Source organism: Hemitrygon akajei, chromosome 2 (assembly GCF_048418815.1).
Source record: "Hemitrygon akajei chromosome 2, sHemAka1.3, whole genome shotgun sequence".
Lineage (NCBI taxonomy): Eukaryota > Metazoa > Chordata > Chondrichthyes > Myliobatiformes > Dasyatidae > Hemitrygon > Hemitrygon akajei.
The window spans coordinates 39,977,066-39,996,954 of record NC_133125.1 but is presented as its reverse complement, the minus strand read 5'-3'; the positions used below and the strand labels follow the sequence as shown (position 1 = coordinate 39,996,954).

Genomic DNA, 19,889 nt, shown 5'->3' with positions numbered 1-19,889 from the left:
TCCTGACGGCAGCCGTTCTCCTCCGGCCATTCTCTCAACTCATCCTCCAGATGCTGCAGGCCGCTTGGTGATGTTAGTTAGAACACCTTCAATGTTGCAGATGTTACTTAACATGGACATTAGCAATACCAAAACTACCTTCTCTGATTTCTGCAGTCTTAGCATGGTTAGCAATGATTCCATCACTGTTAGCAGTCAGTGTCTTAGATGGAAATAACCTATAACTGATTGGGTCCCTTTAGCCCCTCTATTGTAATGATGTTTAACCCCAGTCCCACTGCATCTTCCTCTGCTCTAACCACAATCCATTCAATGATGCACTTATCCGAAGTCTGCTGCTGACGGCCATGTTTTCAAACCAGTTTCTTGTTCTGCACCTTTCTGCAGCGTTATCTATTTTGCCTCGGGCAGGAAATCCTTGTGAGATTCTCTGCATCGATTCCCTATCTTTAAAAGCTACCTGTAGTCTCTAAGCTTCTGATTATGTGTTTGATCAGTTTCTAAATGATCCTGATTTAGTACCTCAGAATGTGTAATGTTTAAAGTGCGGCTATAGATGTTATTGGGTTGACATCCTGATCTTTTCAGTTCAATAACTCATGGAAGTGAGTTCCTTTGATGTATTGCGACTTTACACTGGGCTATAGCAAGTCTTGTAGCCATAATTTTTCTGTCTTGAGATGAAAGTCCTAAAGGTCTGTAAAAGAAGCACTGATGTTGTTCTGAATCTTCATCAGATTTTTGAAAAACATCTGTCTGTTACTTAGGATTTTATTTTATAAGGTCTCAAACTTTCGTAAGACTGTGATATTTATCCAAAGTTTAAAGCGAGCACAATTAATTCTATAAGGTGGTTGGATAATACAAAATTTTCTAACCTTTGGGATATGGAATAAGATTCACCCCGGGCAATGTCCCTCAATACACTTCACACAGAACAGCTATGTTGACATTTGCATTCTTGCGTAACTCTGACATATACCATTTTAGAAATGGGAAATCATACCTGCTTATGTCAGATTTTCACTGTGTAGATGGCTCATAATAAATTTAGTGATAGTTATTAATTAAATGGTCTTCTAACTTGAAACAGAAATGATGTTATGTAAATTTTAAATAACTCACTGCAATTTGATCACACTAGTCTTTTTATTCAGTTGCATCCATCTAGCTGAACAAACAAGCTGCTTTAAATGTCAGAAACATCATTTCAAATGTCATGGATGTCAGGGACTTTAATTTGATTTTAAACAAATAAGTGTTTTATCTGGAACCTCCAATATTTAGCACATTGTTAGTAACATTGGAATCACTGTCTCCAGTCATCAAAACAGAACTCGTGTTCTGCAAATTTTATCTGCAATTTGGTAACATGTTATGTCAGTTAATTGTTTGTCAATACATGTGAACAAATCCCTTGTGAGCTGTGAGCTTGTATTCAAAATTAGTGTGCAAGTTTCCATATCAAACAAATGAACCCCACATTTCTAAACCCAAGTACCCATTTGGTTGGTATGATGTTGTGGACTGAAAGAAGGCCATAGTTGGGAGCCAAACATCAAAGGATATACTATGCCAGGTCGAAAGGCATAGGTGGTGGTGTGGCTGTATTGGTAAGGGGTGGAATTACATCTTTAGAGAGAGGTGGCGTAGGGTCAGATTATGAATCTTTATTGGTGGAGTTAAAAAATTGTGAGAGTTTTTAAAAAAACCATCATTGGAATCATATATAGGCCTTCAAATAGTAGCCAAGACGTGGGGTTGAGATTGCAAAGGGAGCTGGAAAAGGCATTTAATAAGGTTAATGACATAATTTAATAGGGGGACTTCAATGTGCAAGTAGATTGAGAAAATCAGGTTGGTGTCGGATCACAAGACAGGGAATTTTTTGAATGCCTACGAGATGGCTTTTTAGAGCAGCTTGTGTTTGAGCCGACTCGGGGAAAGGCTATCTTAGATTGGGTGTTGTGTTAAAAACCCAGATTTTATTAGTCAGCTTAACGTAGAGGAACCCTTGGGAGGCAGTGATCATAATATGATTGAATTCATACTGCAGTTTGAGAGGGAGAAGCATAACTCACGTGTATCTGTATCACAATGGAATAAAGGGAATTACAGAAGCATGAGAGAGGAGCTTGCCCAGGTGGATTGGAGGAGGATACTGGTGGGGATGATAGCAGAGCAGAGATAACTGATGTTTCTGGGAACAGTTCACAAGGCACAGCGTAGACCTGTCCCACACAGGAATAAGTTCTCAAATGGCAGGTGGCTGACAAAGGAAGTTAAGGACTGCATAAAAGCCAAGGAAAGGGCACATAAGGTAGCAAAAGTGAGTGGGAAGTTTGGATGATTGGGAAGCTTTTAAAATCCAACAAAAGGCAACTATAAAAGCTATAAGAAGGGAAAAGATGAAATGTGAGGGTAGACTAGCTAATAATATAAAGCAAGATACCAAAAGTTTTTTCAGTTATATAAAGAGTATAAGGGAGGTGAGAGTTGATATTGAAAATGATGCTGGTGAGGTAGTAATGAGGGACAAAGGAACAGCGGATGAAGCTAATGGGTTGTATCCGTCTTCACTGTGGAAGACACTAGCAGTGTGCCAGAGGTCCATGAATGTCAGGGAGCAAGAGTGATTGTCATTGCAAAGGAAAAAGTACCAGACAAGTTTAAAGGTTTTGAGGTGGATAAGTCACCTGGGCCAGATGGACTACATCCCAGAGTCCTGAGAGAGGATGCTGAAGAGAAACAAATACTTTGGTCATGATCTTTGAAGAATCACTTGATTTTGGCATAGTTCCAGAGGACTGGAAGATTGCAAGTGTCACTCCACTCTTTAAGAAGGAAGGAAGGCAAAAAAATGGAAATTATAGGCCAGTTAGCCTAACCCCAGTGGTTAAGAAAGTATTGAATTCTATTATTAACGATGAGGTTTAGAGGTACTTGAAAACTAATGATAAAATAAATCAAAGTCAGCATGGCTTCTATGAAGGGAAACCTGACCTGACAAATATGTTAGAGTTCTTTGAGGAAGTAACAAGCAGGGTGCACAAAGGAGAGGCAGTGGATGTCATTTGCTTGGATTTTCAGAAGGCATTTGATAAGGTGCCACACATGAGGCTGCTTAACAAGTTAAAATCCTATGGTGTTACAGGAAAGATACTGGCATGGATAGAGGAATGGCTGACAGGCAGGAGGCAACGAGTGGGAATAAAGGGGACCTTTTCTGGTTGGCTGCCAGTGTGGTGTTCCTCAGGGGTCAGTATTGGGACTGCTACTTTTCACATTGTTTTGTCAATGATTTGGATTATGGAATTGATAGCTTTGTGGCAAAGTTAGCGGATGATACAAAGATAGGTAGAGGGGTAAGTAGTGCTGAGAAAGCAATGCGATTGCAGCAGGACTTAGACAAATTGGTAGAATGCGTAAGAAAGTGGCAGATAGAATACAGTGTTGAGAAATGTATGATAATGCATTTTTGGTAAAAGGAAGAATAGTGCGGACTATTATCTAAATGGGGAGAAGGTTCAAACATCAGAGGTGTAAAGGACTTAGGAGTCCTCGTGCAAGACTCCCAGAAAGTTAATTCACAGGTTGAGTCTGTGGTAAAGAATGCAAATACAATGTTGGCTTTTATTCCAAGGGGAATAGAATATAAAAGCAAGGAGATAATGCTGAGCCTTTATAAGCCATTAGTCAGGCTGCATTTGAAGTATTGTCAACAGCTTTGGGCCCCATATCTCAGAAAGGCTGTGTTGTTATTGGAGAGGGCCCAGAGGAGGTTCACCAGGATGATTCTGGGAATGAAGAGGTTAACATACGAGGAATGTTTGGCAGCTTTGGGCTTGAGGAATGCTGGGTGATCTCATTGAAACCCTTTGAATGTTGAAAGGACTAGATAAGGTGGATGTGGAGAAGATATTTCCTATGGTGGGGGGTATCCAGAACTAGAGGGCACAGCCTGAAAATGGAGGGGTGACCCTTTAGAACAGAGCTAAGCAGGATTTTTTTTAGTCAGAAAGTAGTAGATCTGTGGAGTGCTCTTGAACAGACTGCGAAGGAGGCCTAGTCCATGTGGTATATTTGAGGCGGAAGTTGATCGTTTCCCTGATTGGTCAGGGCATCAGGGATATGGTGAGAAGGCAGGTGTATGGAGTTGGTCCTGGATCAGCCATGATAGAATGGCAGAGCAGACTCGATGGCTGAATGGCCTAATTCATCTCCTATGTCTTATGATCTTAGTAATTTTCAGGGAGACATTATATGAAGTGCTGCCCTAAGACACTGCCAGTGTGTTTGCTTGCACAGACCTGACCTAGACCTGGTGGGCTGGCTTACTCTCTCTGCTTAAAATTCCCAGCATGAAATAGCCAAGTTCGTGATCAGTGAGGGGGGTCTGGCTGGAGACTCCGCAGGTTGCTCTGATGGCCATATGAAAGCTTGTTGGCTTGTGCATTTTGGGTGTTATTTGCATGTCAGAACAGAGATATTAAGTGGGTTCCTATAAACTTGAACAGAAGAAATTCTACTGATGCTGGAAATCCAAAGCAACATCCACAAAATAAAGGATCTCAGCAGGTCAGGCAGCATCTATGGAAATGAATAAACAGTTGACATTTCAGCAAGGGACCCTTCTTCAGGACTGGAAAGGACGGGGTGAGATAGCGGAATAAAAAGGTGTGGGGGGGGGGGAGGGGAAGAAGGATAGTAAGGTGATGGGTGAAGCCAGGAGGTAGGAAAGGTAAACAGCTGGAATCTGATAGGAGAGGAGAGAGGACCATAGGAGAAAGGGAAGGAGGAGGGGCATCTGGGGAAGCTGATAGGGAGGTGAGCAGAGATAAACTGCTAGAGTGGGGAAGGAAGGATTTTTTTCTCTATACCAGGAGAAATCAGTATTTGTGTCATCAGGTTGGAGGTCACCCAGAAAGGATATAAGGTGTTGCTCCTCCACCCTGAGGGATGACCTCTTTGTCTGAAGGTTGTATGTTCTTTCTGCGACGGCAGCTTCCCCTAGGTGCTCTGACTTGATACTTCCCCGCATCCCAAAGACGTCTAGGTTTGTATGTTAATTACCTGCTGTAATTGCTCCTAGTGTGTTGAAACACACAATCCAAGGAGGGTCAACAGGCGTGTAGAAACAATAAAATGACATTAAATCTGTGCCTTCTATCAAGCACCCATTTGTATTAGGATCATATAACACTGAACAGGTCCTGCAGCCCAACCAGTTCTTTTTAAATGTTTTTGTACCCGGCTCAACCACTTCCTCGGGCAGTTCATTCCATATTCTGTTTGCTTGTTCCTCTCCATAGGTGTGAGTTCCTCTGGTGTTTTGTGTGCGTCATTCCATATTCTGAATACTCTCTGTGTGGGGAAACGTTGCTCCTCGGGTTCCTATGAAATCTCTGCCCTCTCGCCTTAAGCTTACGTTCTCTAGTTCTTGTTTTCCCAACCCTGGGGAAAAAGGAGGCGTATTTTCATCCTGTTTATGCTCTTCATAACTTGATACATCTCTGTAAGATCACTCCTTATTCTCCCATGCTCCAATGAAAGAAGTCCCATCTCTCCGTTACTCGGTGCCTCGAGTCCTAGGTGTAGTGTACCGTGTGAGTATTCGTAGGTCAGAGTGAGTATGACGTCAGAACGGGGGTTAAGAAAATGGAGGTCTGTTGAATAAAACGTGGTTGTTCAATCTACAGTGTGCCTGAGTCACATCAATACTACATGGTGTCAGAAGTGGTTGTGAGGGAAAAAAAGGAGTAAAAGATGTCACAGTTACAGCCACAATCAAGTTTAAGCCTACGAGGTAATCTTGCTGAGAACTGGAAGGTATGGATCCAGCAGTTTGAGCTGTTTCGCACCACTGGCAGCGTAGCTGAAAAGACCACCCAAAAGGAAGAGTTGCTAGGAAGAGAGCTGGAGGTCAACTGGGTTACACCTCAGCTACCAGTCTCTGAGGAGAAGTTGAACATGTTCAGGAAAGCGACTGCAGATGATCCTGAAATGCAAATGCTAAGAAACATTACAATGAATGGATGGCCAACAGAAAGAAAAGATGTTCCAAAAGAAATACAGAAGTACTGGATATTTAAAGAGGAAATCAGCTATGCATCAGGACTAATGTTCAAAGCGGCAAAACTCATCGTACCAAACCAAATGAGACAGGAGATGCTCAGCAGAATTCATGAGTCACACCTGGGGATAGTGAAATGTAAAGAAAGAGCAAGGGACATTCTCTATTGGCCAGGTATGTCAACTCAGATAGAGGACATTGTGTCTCAGTGTGCTGTTTGTAATGAAAACAAAAACAGCAATCCAAGAGAGCCTTTGCTTCCCCATCCACTACCAGGAAGACCATGGGAGAAGCTTGGCACAGATCTCTTTCACTACAATGGTGCAGAATATCTGCTTTGTGTGGACTACTATTCAAAGTATCCGGAGATCACCAAGTGAAGTGACACGTCCAGTCAAGGTGTCATTACCGCAATGAAGTCGACATTCGCAAGACATGGTATTCCAGATATTGTCGTTAGTGACAATGGTCTACAATATGCTAGTGGTAAGTTTAGAGGGTTCTCAGAAAGCTGGGAATTTCAACATGTGACTTCCAGTCCAGGGCACGCTCAGTCTAATGGACAAGCAGACAGAACTGTACAAACTGTCAAGAACGTGCTCAAGAAGGCACACAGCAGCAACGGTGACCCGTACATTGCTCTGCTTGAATACCGTAACACACCGATAGAGGGTGTGGGGTTCTCTCCTGCACAGCTGGTGATGGGACATCGTCTGAACTGCCAACATCCACAACTCTACTGACTCCTGAAGGTAATGCTCAAGTACATGACAAGCAAATAAAGCAAAAGAGCTACTATGACAGACATACAAGACAGTTGCCAGATCTGCATACAGGTGAAAATGTCAGAGTACAGAGAGGAGACACTTGGCAACCAGCTGTGGTTGTGATCAGACATCAGCAACCAAGATCCTTCATAGTTCACACGCCCGATGGAAGAGTCTACAGGAGGAACTGGAAGCATCTACTGAAGACAGGCGAGAGGGAGTTTCCACGTACAGATACACAGGACATTTCCACAGATACAGACATGGAAACAAACGACACCAAGAGTGAGGGGCTCGATGAAACCCCACGACGCAATGAAGATGAAGGTTTGGCGCAGACCGACCGAGGTGGAAACGCAGACCGCAAGGACACAGGGGTCACTCGAGAGACTGACACTGATGAAGGACAAGCACAGTCACAGTTGTTTTACACACGGTCTGGGAGACAAGTCCAACTTCCATGAGATACAGAGACTAGATCTACCTACAGTCTCACACAGTTTGAGGCAAAGACACACCTTATAAGTTCCAAAGTGTGAAATAAATGGTTTATTAGTCTATGTTAGTAAAAGAAAATATACTGCTGTTAGTATTGTAAGATACAATGTAGAATACAGTATAAGGAGTTAAGATTTTTTTTAGTTTATGTCATGGCTGTTGCAATGTAAGAAAGGCATTGTTTTGGTAATTCAGTGTTGTAAAAAAATCTTGAGAAGGGGAATGTAATGTACTGTGTGAGTATTCGTAGGTCAGAGTGATAATGACGTCAGAACGGGGGGTTAAGAAAATGGAGGTCTGTTGAATAAACGTGGTTGTTCAATCTGCAGTGGAGTCCGAGTCACATCAATACTACACTAGGAACATCCTCGTACATTGCCACTGCTTCCTTTCCAGTTTAATCTCATCTTTCCTATATAGGGTGAATGAAACTGAATACACTATTCCAAATATTGCCTCTCTAACATCTTGTATAATTACAGCGTGACATCCCAATTTCTGACTGATTCCAGTAAGATGAAGGCCCGTGTGAACGTGGTGGCCTCTTGGGGTCAACCAAAGGTGCCTTTTTCCTTTGTAAAGTTAGTTTTTTCTACAATCCAAGGGCACTTCTACTCCAGGAACATCGGGTACTGTAGGGCTACTTCATCAGTGAGCTGCTCGTTGATTGGAGTAGCTGGACTGGTGTTGGCGGCAGAGCTGTCCGAGGCGGGGATGTGGAGAAGGAGCTGTTCGGGATATCGGAGGAGCTGGTTTGTGTTCAGAGGAGCTGACCTGGCTGTGGACCGTGTTGCTGCTCGCTACTCGGAAGCGTTGGAGTTGGTGCGGTATAACCGTGGGAGATTGTCTCGGACATTTCACTTGCGATCGCAAGTCTCTGTTGGACAGTGTTAATGTATGTTGCTGCAGGCCCATTGCCCTTCTCTGGTGGAGGGGCAGTCGACATGGGAGCCGTGTAGCCTCAGTTGTAGTGAGAACTAGGCCTCAGGCCTCTGGTTTGCTTGCTGCTGCAGACCAGGTGAGCGATGTGAAAGCTTGGCGTCTGAGCTCGGCTGGGGCCTGTCCCGTCGGTGTGGCTCCCCGGGGTTGAGCAGTGGAATGACAGGCTGGGTTGTGTGTGTCTGGACACTGCCGGGGGACTGCATCATCGATTGCCAGACATTGTTGCTCAGGGTCTTGGACTATATGTATCTTTTATTTTGTGTGAATGTGATCCTCTGCTCGCTATTTTGATTACGTTACTCGCTATGTTTCCATATTTGTTTGCTATTTTGAATTTTTGCATCTTAGCCCCAGAGGAACACTGCCTCGTCCAGCTGTATCTATGAATGGTTTAAATGATAATTAACCTTGATTTGGTTTTTTTTTTGATTTGATGAAGGCCAGTGTGCCCAAAAGCTGTCTTCACCCTCCTGTCTACCTGTGACACTTCAGGGAAATGTGTAGTTGTACTGTCACAAATCAGCAACAATGAATATATAACTGAGGCAGGTTTTTTTATAACAAATAAACATTTATTAAACACTGCTAAAAAAAACCCGAAAGTAAACAAATGACTAACTTAACTGAAGTCAACTGCTGTGCAGCAGCTTGAACAGTTCTTAAAGCGAGAATGCGAAAACATTTCTTGAAGCGGTGATGCAAAAATAGTTCTTAAAAGTAGTAATGCGAAAGTCCAAAGTTTTACCCAGTCACTTAGGAGAGACTTCTTGAAACAATTTAAATTCTCTTTCACGTCGTGTTACTGCTGTTCCCAGCTGCAGTATGCTTTTCCCGGAGGATTTACAATCGAAGGAAATAAACTGCTTAAAGGCACTGACCTTTCTTTGGCAAAACTTTACCCAACCCTCTATTCTTCTGGAAGAACAGGGGTTATAGTGGGCATAGCTGACTAATTCCTTCGGAATGAGAATCAAACAAGGTCGAACCTGCTTTACCGTTGAAGTCAACTTTCCTTGATCTTTAACTTCCCGAACTTCAAATCTTCATTCTCCAATGACTGGGCTGGCGGTATTATGGCAAAACCGCCGGCAATAACCTTTGACTTAAGGCAGAAAGTAAAACTCCACTTTGAACTGCGTCATAACATCAGAATACGCAGCAGTATGGAGTCACTACCGAATTCAACCACGGACTGCCCACGTCACAGGGTGGGGTTCTCCTTTTATACCCGGTTGAAAAACTATCACATGACCTCTCACTGGCGGGAAAATGACGTCACTCCCCCATCACAAGACCATTACCTCATCTCCAGTACAGCTTCAGTTACATCACGGTCAAGTGACAGGTACAAGATACCCACGGGTATGTAACAGTACCCCTTAGTGTTCTAGACACTTGGTGGGCTAAATGGATTATTTCTGTTTTTTGATATTTTTAGCACTCCTTTTTGCTTATCTCTATAACTTCAGTTCTAAAATTGCCCCAGTTTTTAACTGGTTTTGGCAACTTCTGCTTCTATACTGCTGATTCCATTGTTGCAATGTAGACTCTGGTCTAGAGATTGAAAACTCTCCTCCATTTATTCACAGTACCCCCTTAAAGACCATTTCTTGGACTGCCTCATTTGCACTGACATTATCTTTTGTCCTTATAAATGAGAAAAAAGGTCAATTCCTAACTTTTTAAAAGCTGATAATCGATATTTAAAGTTCATCTGCTTTTTTTTTGTATTTAATTAAATATTTTCTTGGGATCAGAATCCAAATAGCAGATAAGATGGTCTTCTCTTGCTGCATTTTTAATCTCTACAGACTTGAAAATGAAAAGTAATGGTTGCTGTTGCTTCGGCATTTCTGTTTCAGGACGCAGGACGAAGCTGCACAACAGCTGAGTGAGCTTGAGGAGGATATTGATCAAAAAATAAAGACTGCTGTTCAGGAGTGCCAAAAGGAGGTAAGATCTTAAGGTTTCCATATTTTCTTGATATCATTTGCAGTAAAACATTTTATAAAATAGGATGAGAAAGGTAGCTATTCAAGAAAAATCTCTAAAACAAATGCCGAAGTATCAAGTATCCAATCAAGAGCCATTTTCAGCTTCACCCAGTGGTGAGCTGACAGAATGGATTTCTTACCTGTTGTGGAACCAATCTGAATTTCATTCAATGGCAATCAATGCTCTCTACCTTGGTTGCTATGCAGATAATGAAGTTGGAAATGCTGCTGTGCTTTGTAAATGAGTTCATGAGCTGTATTCTGTGAATAATGGAAATCATTTGCTATGAAATTCTAACTTGCTGATGCATAGTACTACAGGCCCAAGATGACAATAGGATCTCATTTTATGTTTAAAACAAATTGGTTACAACCTCCTCAAAGTTATTGGAGGAGACAATTCTAAAGGGATTTATGGTTTATCCCTTGGTGGAATTTCAGAACTGAAAGTCCTTGTTCTGCATCTGGCTATGTTAAATCTAATTTAGAATTGATTGGTGTTGACACTGAGTGTCTGAAATGGAAAAATGTTCACTTCCTTAGTGTTAAAATCCCTCTTAGTGAGCCTTATAGTAACTGTCGTTGAAAATGACATGTTAGGTGCTGTAGTTCACATTGTTTCGAATGTTGCTTTTTCATAGCAAATCTGAAAATATATTTCATACTTGTATTTTACAATCTTTGTTATTTTCAATGGTAAACATTACAACATGGCAGTGGTGGGGAAAACTAATCCATTAAGCATTTTGTTGTTAAATTTTTACTTGAAGCCTTCATTTTCGGTTGTTATTTCAAGTGTACAGCTATGTCCTGATGATATCATTGGAGCCAACATGCACATGAATCATCCTTTGAGTCTTATCCTTTGGGATAGTGTTAGACTCAAGTATAAAATCTCGTTTTCTAGAGAACACCATTATCTGCGATTTTGTTGGTTTTGGACCTTGATGCTATGAGTATCACATTTGCATCAGGAGTAGTGTAGAAGAGAAGATAGCCATTCAGCCGACTGAGCAGGCACTGGTTCTATGCAAGAACATTCTAGTTGTCTACTCTCCTGCCCTCTCCCACCATCTACACATACTTTATTTTTCACGTATCTATGCAGCTCTATTTTCGAATACAGTAACTCTACCCTAGCTGGAGATGCCAGATCTTAATCATACACAATTTCTTTTGAAATCCTTGAGTCACTTTCAGTTCTTTTGCTAATACTTTCATTCCCTTTTCCAATTGTTTTTTCCTACTCTGTCTATGCTTTTCATGACTTTAAATATGGCTGTCAGCCTCTCTTAAAGCACCTCTCTTCCAAAAGAGAACCGTTGCTGCTTTGGCTTATCCACATCGAAATGAAATGTGACATTCTTGGATTGTCTTTGTCAATTACCAACACCTTCATATCTTTCTTAGAGTGTAGCAGCCGGAATTCGAGGCAATAGTTAAGTTGTGAGCAAGTGCTTTATAAAAACTCAATAAGCTTCCCCACTAGAGTTAAACTGACCAGCTTATAGTTAATTGGTTTTTCAGGAGAAGCTTTTACTGGATCTTTGTGTAATAAGGCTCTCTAGAATAATGACTGTGAGAGAACTAGTATGGTTAGTACTTATGAACCAGAGTTGAGCAATTTTAAACTCAATTAAGCAAACAAACTGGGAGGGAGGAGGTATCATTAGTGGTAACTGTGAAACTACAATTTTTTTGTTTTTTTCCTGTTTAACTAATGTTTTTGCATGACTTTAAATCCTTAGCAAAATTACTAGTTCTTGAAACTATTCACATCAGTTGTAGCTGTGCAATAAATGTTGATTTTGTTAGTGAGAGTTATATGTTTAAAAATGTATTATGCTCAGTCTTGGATTCTGTTTTCAATTTGCTCATGGGATGTGGAAATCCTAAAGCTAAAATTATTTGCAGTTAAAGAGTTGACTATGTTGGTGAGTTTGGAAACCAAGCAAGCAAAGATGTCAGATTTGCTTCCCTGAGATCATTAGTAAAGCAGTTAGTTGGGTGTTTACACTGATCTGACAGTTTCATGCTATTGAAACATGCTTCTTTTTCCTTAATTTACAATTTACTAATTTAATTACTTGAGATCAAATTTCCCATCTTCCATAGTGGGATTCGGGCTCATGTCTCTTGATCAGATTTCGGTTGTGCGTCCAGTAATGACTACTACCAAACCCCTTCAGAGAGTTGCTCGATTCTAAACAGAAAATCTTGTACAAATATAGCATTTATTGAGGAGTGACTCTTTCTAGTTATAACTGGGTAGCAGTATGTGTTAGTATGTGATCTTTTTACTTGCTTGTTCAGTTCAAATTACGTCCATTGCATAAGGACTTGAATCTCCTTTTTTCCTCTCTGTCCACGCAAACACATGAAACAATGTAAGCTAGACATGCTTATAGTGAGGAGTAAAAAGATGAATTGTTCCTGTCATTCTCTGAGGAGATGGATGTTTCATGTAAAAACTCTTTTGCAGATTTTTGTTGTTCAAAGGTACACAATCCCCCCAAAAATTAAACAAATTTTAAGGGTAATGGGATCCAATCACTTAGAGTAACACAAGAGTGTTGAGAGTTTGGGAAGGGGTTGGTAGGTGGGATTTGTTGTTGCTCCTGGTTTGTCTTGTAATTTTTGCCATGTCACGTATCTAATAAGTTCTTTCTTGTAAAGCCTATTCTTAAGAGAAGTAAAGGTGTAATTTGCTTCACTGAATTAGTTGAATTGGAAGCAGTACCATCAGAAGTTTATAGAAGAACTTCTTAGTTTGAAACGGGTAGTGTTTTATGTATATATGTTGATAAAGATGGGGTCATTTAACTGTACTTGCAGGAACAAAGAAAAGCAGAGTTGACTCTTGTTAGTCTACAACATCAGTATGATGCTAATATAAATGAACTTCAGCTAACAGTTACAAAACTGAAAAAGGTAAGGATCATCTCTAAAGCTGACACTGAAATAATATCTGCACCAAGTTTAAAGTTGAGTTTTTTGTTTTTTTGCAAAAAATTAAGAAACATATAGTGAAAAGTGTAGTAGAGAATTTAGGAGTATTTCTTGGTACAAGAAATGGAATTTGAATTAATCCTGCTATTTGTGGCCCAAGGTACCAGAAATATATTTACTCCCTGTGTAGTTTCTTCGTTGAAGCAGTGAGCTAATAAGCCAGATGTTTTTGGATAAGAAATTGGAGAAGAATTGGATAAATTTCATTGCAGTATGGCTGATGAGGCTGGGTGGAAGTTTTGCATGTTGCAACGGTCTGGGTTTGTAGAGAGGGGGAGAGGTTGTGAAATTTGTATAGATATCCTGGAAGTCTGGGTTATTCCTACATTTTGCAAAGTTTAACTCTCTTGGGTTTTTTTTAAGTCTCTGTCTTCACTGATCAAATGCCTTCTAGTTAGGCAGATCATTTTTACAGGACATACACATACTATATTCTGATCGTGACTTGGGATAGCAATGTTGCTATTGGGATGATGGGGGTTAGAAGAGCTATTACCTGTTTTTTTATTTACAGATGCTGTGGAGCTGTACAATATGTGGATGTCCATGTCTGTTTTCACATTTTTAATTGTTTTATTTCAGCCCAAGTCCTATTTGCTATTGCCCTCATGAATTCTGCTCTAGTATAGAAATCGGTTCCTTAACCTCTTTTTTTTTTGTTTGACCTGGTCACAATCTGCAAACTGCAAAGTTCTTTAAGTAGTTAATAGTTCTTAAGATATATATTTACCCTTCTATAAGTTCCCAGGTGCAAAAGCATGCAGAACTTTTGCCACTGTGTTGTCCCGGGACATTTAGTTAAATGAATAATGGGAAACCATTCACGGCATAATTGTACCTCTTGCTGGTAACTAAGCACCATCAACGCGGGTTCCAACGGCCATGGATTGGCCTCGGTCGTCGATCTCGGCTGCCCCAGCGACCCAGGGGTTTTTGAAAACCCGGACTCCAGACCATCAACGCGGGTTCCAACGGCCATGGACAGCTTCAAAGCGATTGCGCAACCACCGACTGCGACTCCAGCCTTGAACTCCAGGCCGGGTCTTCACATGCTGCGATTGTGACTCCCGTCTCCCCTTCCCCCACCACCACTATGCAATCCCCTCTCCCTCAGATCCCATCGTCAGCTCCTGGGCCCTCAGAGCTCCATCTTCCTCTCAGCCCAACCCTTCCCTCTCCACTGACACTACCAGCCTCCCTCCCCCTCTGATCCCATCTCTCATCCATGCCGGGTCTTCACCATTCCCTCCGACCTTCAACTCTTCTGAGGCAGAGCGCTCTGTCCTCAGTAAGGGCCTCAGCTTTGTCCCCCTTCGCCCACACCTCAGCGAATTCTGCGTACGCCATGTCGCTGAACTCTTCTTCCACCGGCTCCGTCTCCAAGCTTACTTCTTGGACAAGGACTCTCCTAACCCCACCGATGACCCCTTCTCCGGTCTTCAACCCTCCTCCTCTTCATGGACACCCCGCTGTGGTCTTCTGCCTGCTCTGGATCTCTTTATTGCTAATTGCCGACGGGACATCAACCGTCTTGACTTCACCACACCCTGTTCCGATTTCAACCTCACTCCTTCCAAACGCTCTGCTCTCCGCTCCGTCCGTACCAATCCCAACCTGACTATAAAACCTGCTGATAAGGGGGGAGCTGTTGTTGTCTGGCATACTGACCTCTACCTGGCCGAGGCACAGCGACAACTCTCTGATAACACCTCTTATTTACCCCTTGATCATGATCCCACTAAGGAGCACCAGGCCATTGTCTCCAATACCATCACCAACCTTATTAGCTCTGGGGATCTCCCATCCACTGCCACAAACCTCATAGTTCCCACACCCCGCACTTCCTGTTTCTACCTCCTACCCAAGATCCACAAACCTGCCTGTCCAGGTGGACCTATTGTCTCAGCTTGCTCCTGCCCCACTGAACTCATTTCTGCATACCTTGACACTGTCTTATCCCCCTTGTTCAATCTCTTCCCACCTATGTTTGTGACACTTCTCATGCTTCGAATTTTTTCAATGATTTTAAGTTCCCTGGCCCCCTCCGTCTTATTTTCACCATGGATGTCCAGTCCCTATATACCTCCATCCCCCACCAAGATGGTCTCGAAGCTCTTCGGTTTTTTTTGGATTCCAGACCTAACCAAATCCCCTCTACCACCACTTTCCTCCATCTAGCGGAATTAGTTCTTACTCTCAATAATTTCTCCTTTGGCTCCTCCCACCTCCTCCAAACCAAGGATGTAGCCATGGGCACCCGTATGGGTCCCAGTTATGCCTGCCTTTTCGTTGGCTTTGTGGAACAGTCCATGTTCCAAGGCTATACCGGTATCCATCCCCCTCTTTTCCTTCGCTACATCGATGACTGCATTGGCGCTGCCTCTTGCACGCGTGCTGAGCTCGTCGACTTCATTAACTTTGCCTCCAACTTTCACCCTGCCCTCAAATTTACCTGGTCCATTTCCGACACCTCCCTCCCCTTTCTTGATCTTTCTGTCTCCATCTCTGGAGACGGCCTATCTACTGATATCTACTATAAACCTACAGACTCTCACAGCTACCTGGACTATTCCTCTTCCCACCCTGTCTCTTGCAAAAAGGCTATCCCCTTCTTACAATTCCTCCGTCTCCGCTGCATCTGCTCTCAGGATGAGGCTTTTCTTTCCAGGACGAAGGAGATGTCTTCCTTTTTTAAGCAAAGGGGTTTCCCTTCGTCCACCATTAACTCTGCTCTCAAACGCATCTCTCCCATTTCCCGCACATCTGCCCTCACCCCATCCACCCACCACCCCACTCGGGATAGGGTTCCCCTTGTCCTTACCTACCACCCCACCAGCCTCCAGGTCCAACATATAATTCTCCATAACTTCCGCCACCTCCAACGGGATCCCACTACCAAACACATATTTCCCTCCCCCCCTTCTGCTTTTCGCAAGGATCCCTTGTGACTCCCTTGTCCACTCGTCCCCCCCCCATCCCTTCCCACCTGTCTCCCTCCTGGTACTTATCCTTGTAAACGGAACAAGTGCTACACCTGCCCTTACACTTCCTCTCTCACCACCATTCAGGGCCCCAGACAGTCCTTCCAGGTGAGGCAACACTTCACCTGTGAGTCGGCTGGTGTGGTACACTGCGTCCGGTGCTCCCGGTGTGGCCTTTTATATATTGGCAAGACCCGACGCAGACTGGGAGACCGTTTCGTGGAACACCTACGCTCGGTCTGCCAGAAAAAGCAGGATCTCCCAGTGGCCACACATTTTAATTCCACGTCCCATTCCCATTCTGATATGTCTATCCATGGCCTCCTCTATTGTCAAAATGAATCCAAACTCAGGTTGGAGGAACAACACTTTATATACCGGCTGGGTAGCCTCCAACCTGATGGCATGAACATTGACTTCTCTAACTTCCGTTAATGCCCCTCCTCCCCTTCTTACCCCATCCCTGACATATTTAGTTGTTTGCCTGTTCTCCATCTCCCTCTGGTGCTTCCCCCCCCTTTCTTTCTCCTGAGGCCTCCCGTCCCATGATCCTTTCCCTTCTCCAGCTCTGTATCACTTTCGCCAATCACCTTTCCAGCTCTTAGCTTCATCCCACCCCCTCTGATCTACTCCTATCATTTCGCATTTCCCCCTCCCCCTCTCTACTTTCAAATCTCTTACTATCTTTCCTTTCGGTTAGTCCTGACGAAGGGCCTTGGCTCGAAACGTCGACATCGCTTCTCCCTATAGATGCTGCCTAGCCTGCTGTGTTCTACCAGCATTTTGTGTGAGTTGTTGTACCTGGATGTGGCAACTTTCCTGACTCTTGGTATGCGCAGTTCCAGCCTGCAAGTTTGCAGGTGGTACAGTCCCTAAGTCCAGGCAGGTTTGGCTTGGATGTTTCATGCTAGAGTACCTTAAACCAGACGAAAGTCCTTGCCCTGATTATAGTGCACATAGACATGGTTTTAAGGATTTTTATTTTGTCTTGTTGGACATAGTGAGCTTTTGTATAAAAATCACTTGCCATTATGCTTTCTTTATCATGATGAGAGAACCTGAATTGTGTTTTTTTTTCTTACAGTTAGAAGAACAATTCAGATCAGATAGTTCAAAGGATGAAAGCATTGCATTAAAAAGAAAAATAAATGATTTCACCCTAGTAAGTAAAACAATTTCTATAGATCTGTCCTAAAGCTCTCAGCAGCATTCAACTGAAAAGAAATAAAAAAGAAATTCTATTTGGCGTTTGAGTAGGATCTCTGGGCACACCTGTTTTTTTCTCTTTGAAGGAAAACAAGAAATAATTTGAAAATGTGGTTGCATATTGGAGTGGCCTTGCAGTTGCAAGTTGGGTCGTGGATAAATGCCGTGGTGGTTGTGTAGAGGCTTGGCTGAGGAGCCTGGAAGTGTGTTGTAATGGATGTTAATATCCTCCTAAATTCAAGATTCAAAAACTTTTTTGTCATTCTAACCGTACATCAGCTGTGCAGGGCAGAATGAGACAGCGTTTCCCAGGAGCAGTGCAATCATAACATAACAAACGCAACACTAAATAATAAACATAACAATAAATAGTAAAACACAACAGCCACATATCAGTTAAAAACAAGTTATAAGTGTCCAGTGCAAGTTAAAAGTGTCCAAAGCAGAGTCAGGTAGAGCAGCTATTTAGCAGTCTGACTGCCTGTGGGAGGAAGCTGTTTAGTAGCCTTGTGGTTTTAGTTTTGATCCTCCTGTAACGTTTGGCTGATGGCAGAAGAACAGACAGTTCATGGAGAGGGTGTGAGGGGTCTTTAATGATGTACCGTGTCTTCTGGAGGCATCAACTCTGAAAGAGGTCTTAGACAGAAGGTAGGGAGACCCCAATAACCTTCAGATCAGGGTTCCCAAGGATGGATTGGGATCTGCTCTGGGACGTTAGCTTTAAATCACAGAGATAGTCAAATCAACTTTGGTTGTTCTGAGAGCACGTAATGACTTCTCCTCAGATACTGTGGACCAAATTTCCCAGTAGCACAAGGGGGGCATCACACAGAGGAGGACACTATTAAGTTCATATCCAGATGCATCATTGGCCAAGAAATATTGCTTGACAATTTTTCTTGACAAATATTTAACATGAAAATGACAATAATTGCTTTTTATTTGGAATCAGGGGTTCCCAAGCTGGGGTCCATGGACCCCTCACTTAATGGTATTGGCCCACGGTATAAACAAGGTTTGGAACCCCTGTTCTAAATAAATTTTTTGTATGTGAAATTGCAGCTGCTTCTGAATTTTTTGATCAATATGCACAATGTCAATTTAATATTGTAATTGCAGAAAATTCTGAATATTTGGATGCCTAATTCTTAAGGCAAATAAATTACTAATTTTGGTCACTTCTGTGAAATTGACAGTGATATTGTAAGATTTATTAATTTAAAGTACAGAAATTCAAGACATCTTCAAATGCCACATTGCACAAACTCTGTAGCCCAAGTGGAACAGAGCCGTTATTCAAATACATAAATTCAAAGTTAATGAGATTCTCCCTCCATCTATTTGAATTTGTGTGCATTCCCACACCACCGTTGCTACATCACAAGAAATCCTGGATATGCATGTCAACAATTTTTTTCTTTTTCCAAAATCTTCAACTTCTTAAAGTTGCTTTATCACTTCCTCCAATAATTTACTCTTTTATTCTGGTGAAAAACCAAGCACAGGAATGCTTTCTATCATTCTTATTGTGCAGGCTTCATTGCAGGTGGCGCAGTTAACTGCTGCAGAATTGCTGTCGGTGTACTGAACGCAGACTCCCATGCTTGTTCTGCCTTTTGAGGAACTGGAACCCCTTTTAATTGCACCACAGTAACAAGCTGACATGGTTGCATTGTAATGTGCATGCATTAAATAGCATTCTGTGCTGTAGAATGTTGCTGAAAACTGCCTTGTTCACTCTGAAGGAGAACATTATTCATTCAGCCCTTGCAGAGTAGAGGGTATCTACGATCCTCTTGTAATGTAATGGGGTTCTGTAAACAAAAGGTGTTGCCGGTATCTCCACCTTCAGCCTGGAACTGGCCTGAGTCATTGTTGATCTTGGCCTTCCCTGATTGGACAGTATCATGCGCTTTATTATGGCTGGAGTTTGCAACATTTCACAGTAGCTGTTGGGGTTTGGGTTAATAAATGCTGCCCAAAGACTCTGAATAGATATGGCAGCCTAGTAGAACCATAGAACATTTACAGTACAGAAACAGGCCTTTTGGCCCTTCTTGGCTGTGCTGAGCCATTTTTCTGCCTAGTCCCACCTGGACCATATCCCTCCATACACCTCTCATCCATGTACCTATTCAAGTTTTTCTTAAATGTTAAAAGTGAGCCCGCATTTACTACTTCATCTGGCAGCTCATTCCACACTCCCACCACTCTCTGTGTGAAGACCCCCCCCCCAATGTTCCCTTTAAACTTTACCCCATTCACCCTTAACCCATGTCCTCTGGGTTTTTTTTCTCCCCTAGCCTCAGTGCATAAAGCCTGCTTGCATACACTCTATCTATACACATCATAATTTTATATCCCTCTATCGTCTCCCCTCATGAGCTATTCTTTCCCCCTCCCAAGCACGCTGCCTTTA

At 42.5% G+C, this 19,889-nt stretch overlaps 1 protein-coding gene across 1 annotated transcript in view; it reads left to right on the top strand.

Moving 5' to 3' along the window:
• The window catches only part of rasef (RAS and EF-hand domain containing), a 79,509-nt gene that overhangs the window by 19,583 nt on the left and 40,037 nt on the right, over positions 1-19,889 (top strand). Inside the window, exons 3-5 of the mRNA XM_073070614.1 lie at positions 10,143-10,233; positions 13,110-13,205; positions 17,349-17,426. Coding sequence (XP_072926715.1) covers positions 10,143-10,233; positions 13,110-13,205; positions 17,349-17,426 — 265 coding nt within the window. The remainder of the gene's footprint in view (positions 1-10,142; positions 10,234-13,109; positions 13,206-17,348; positions 17,427-19,889) is intronic.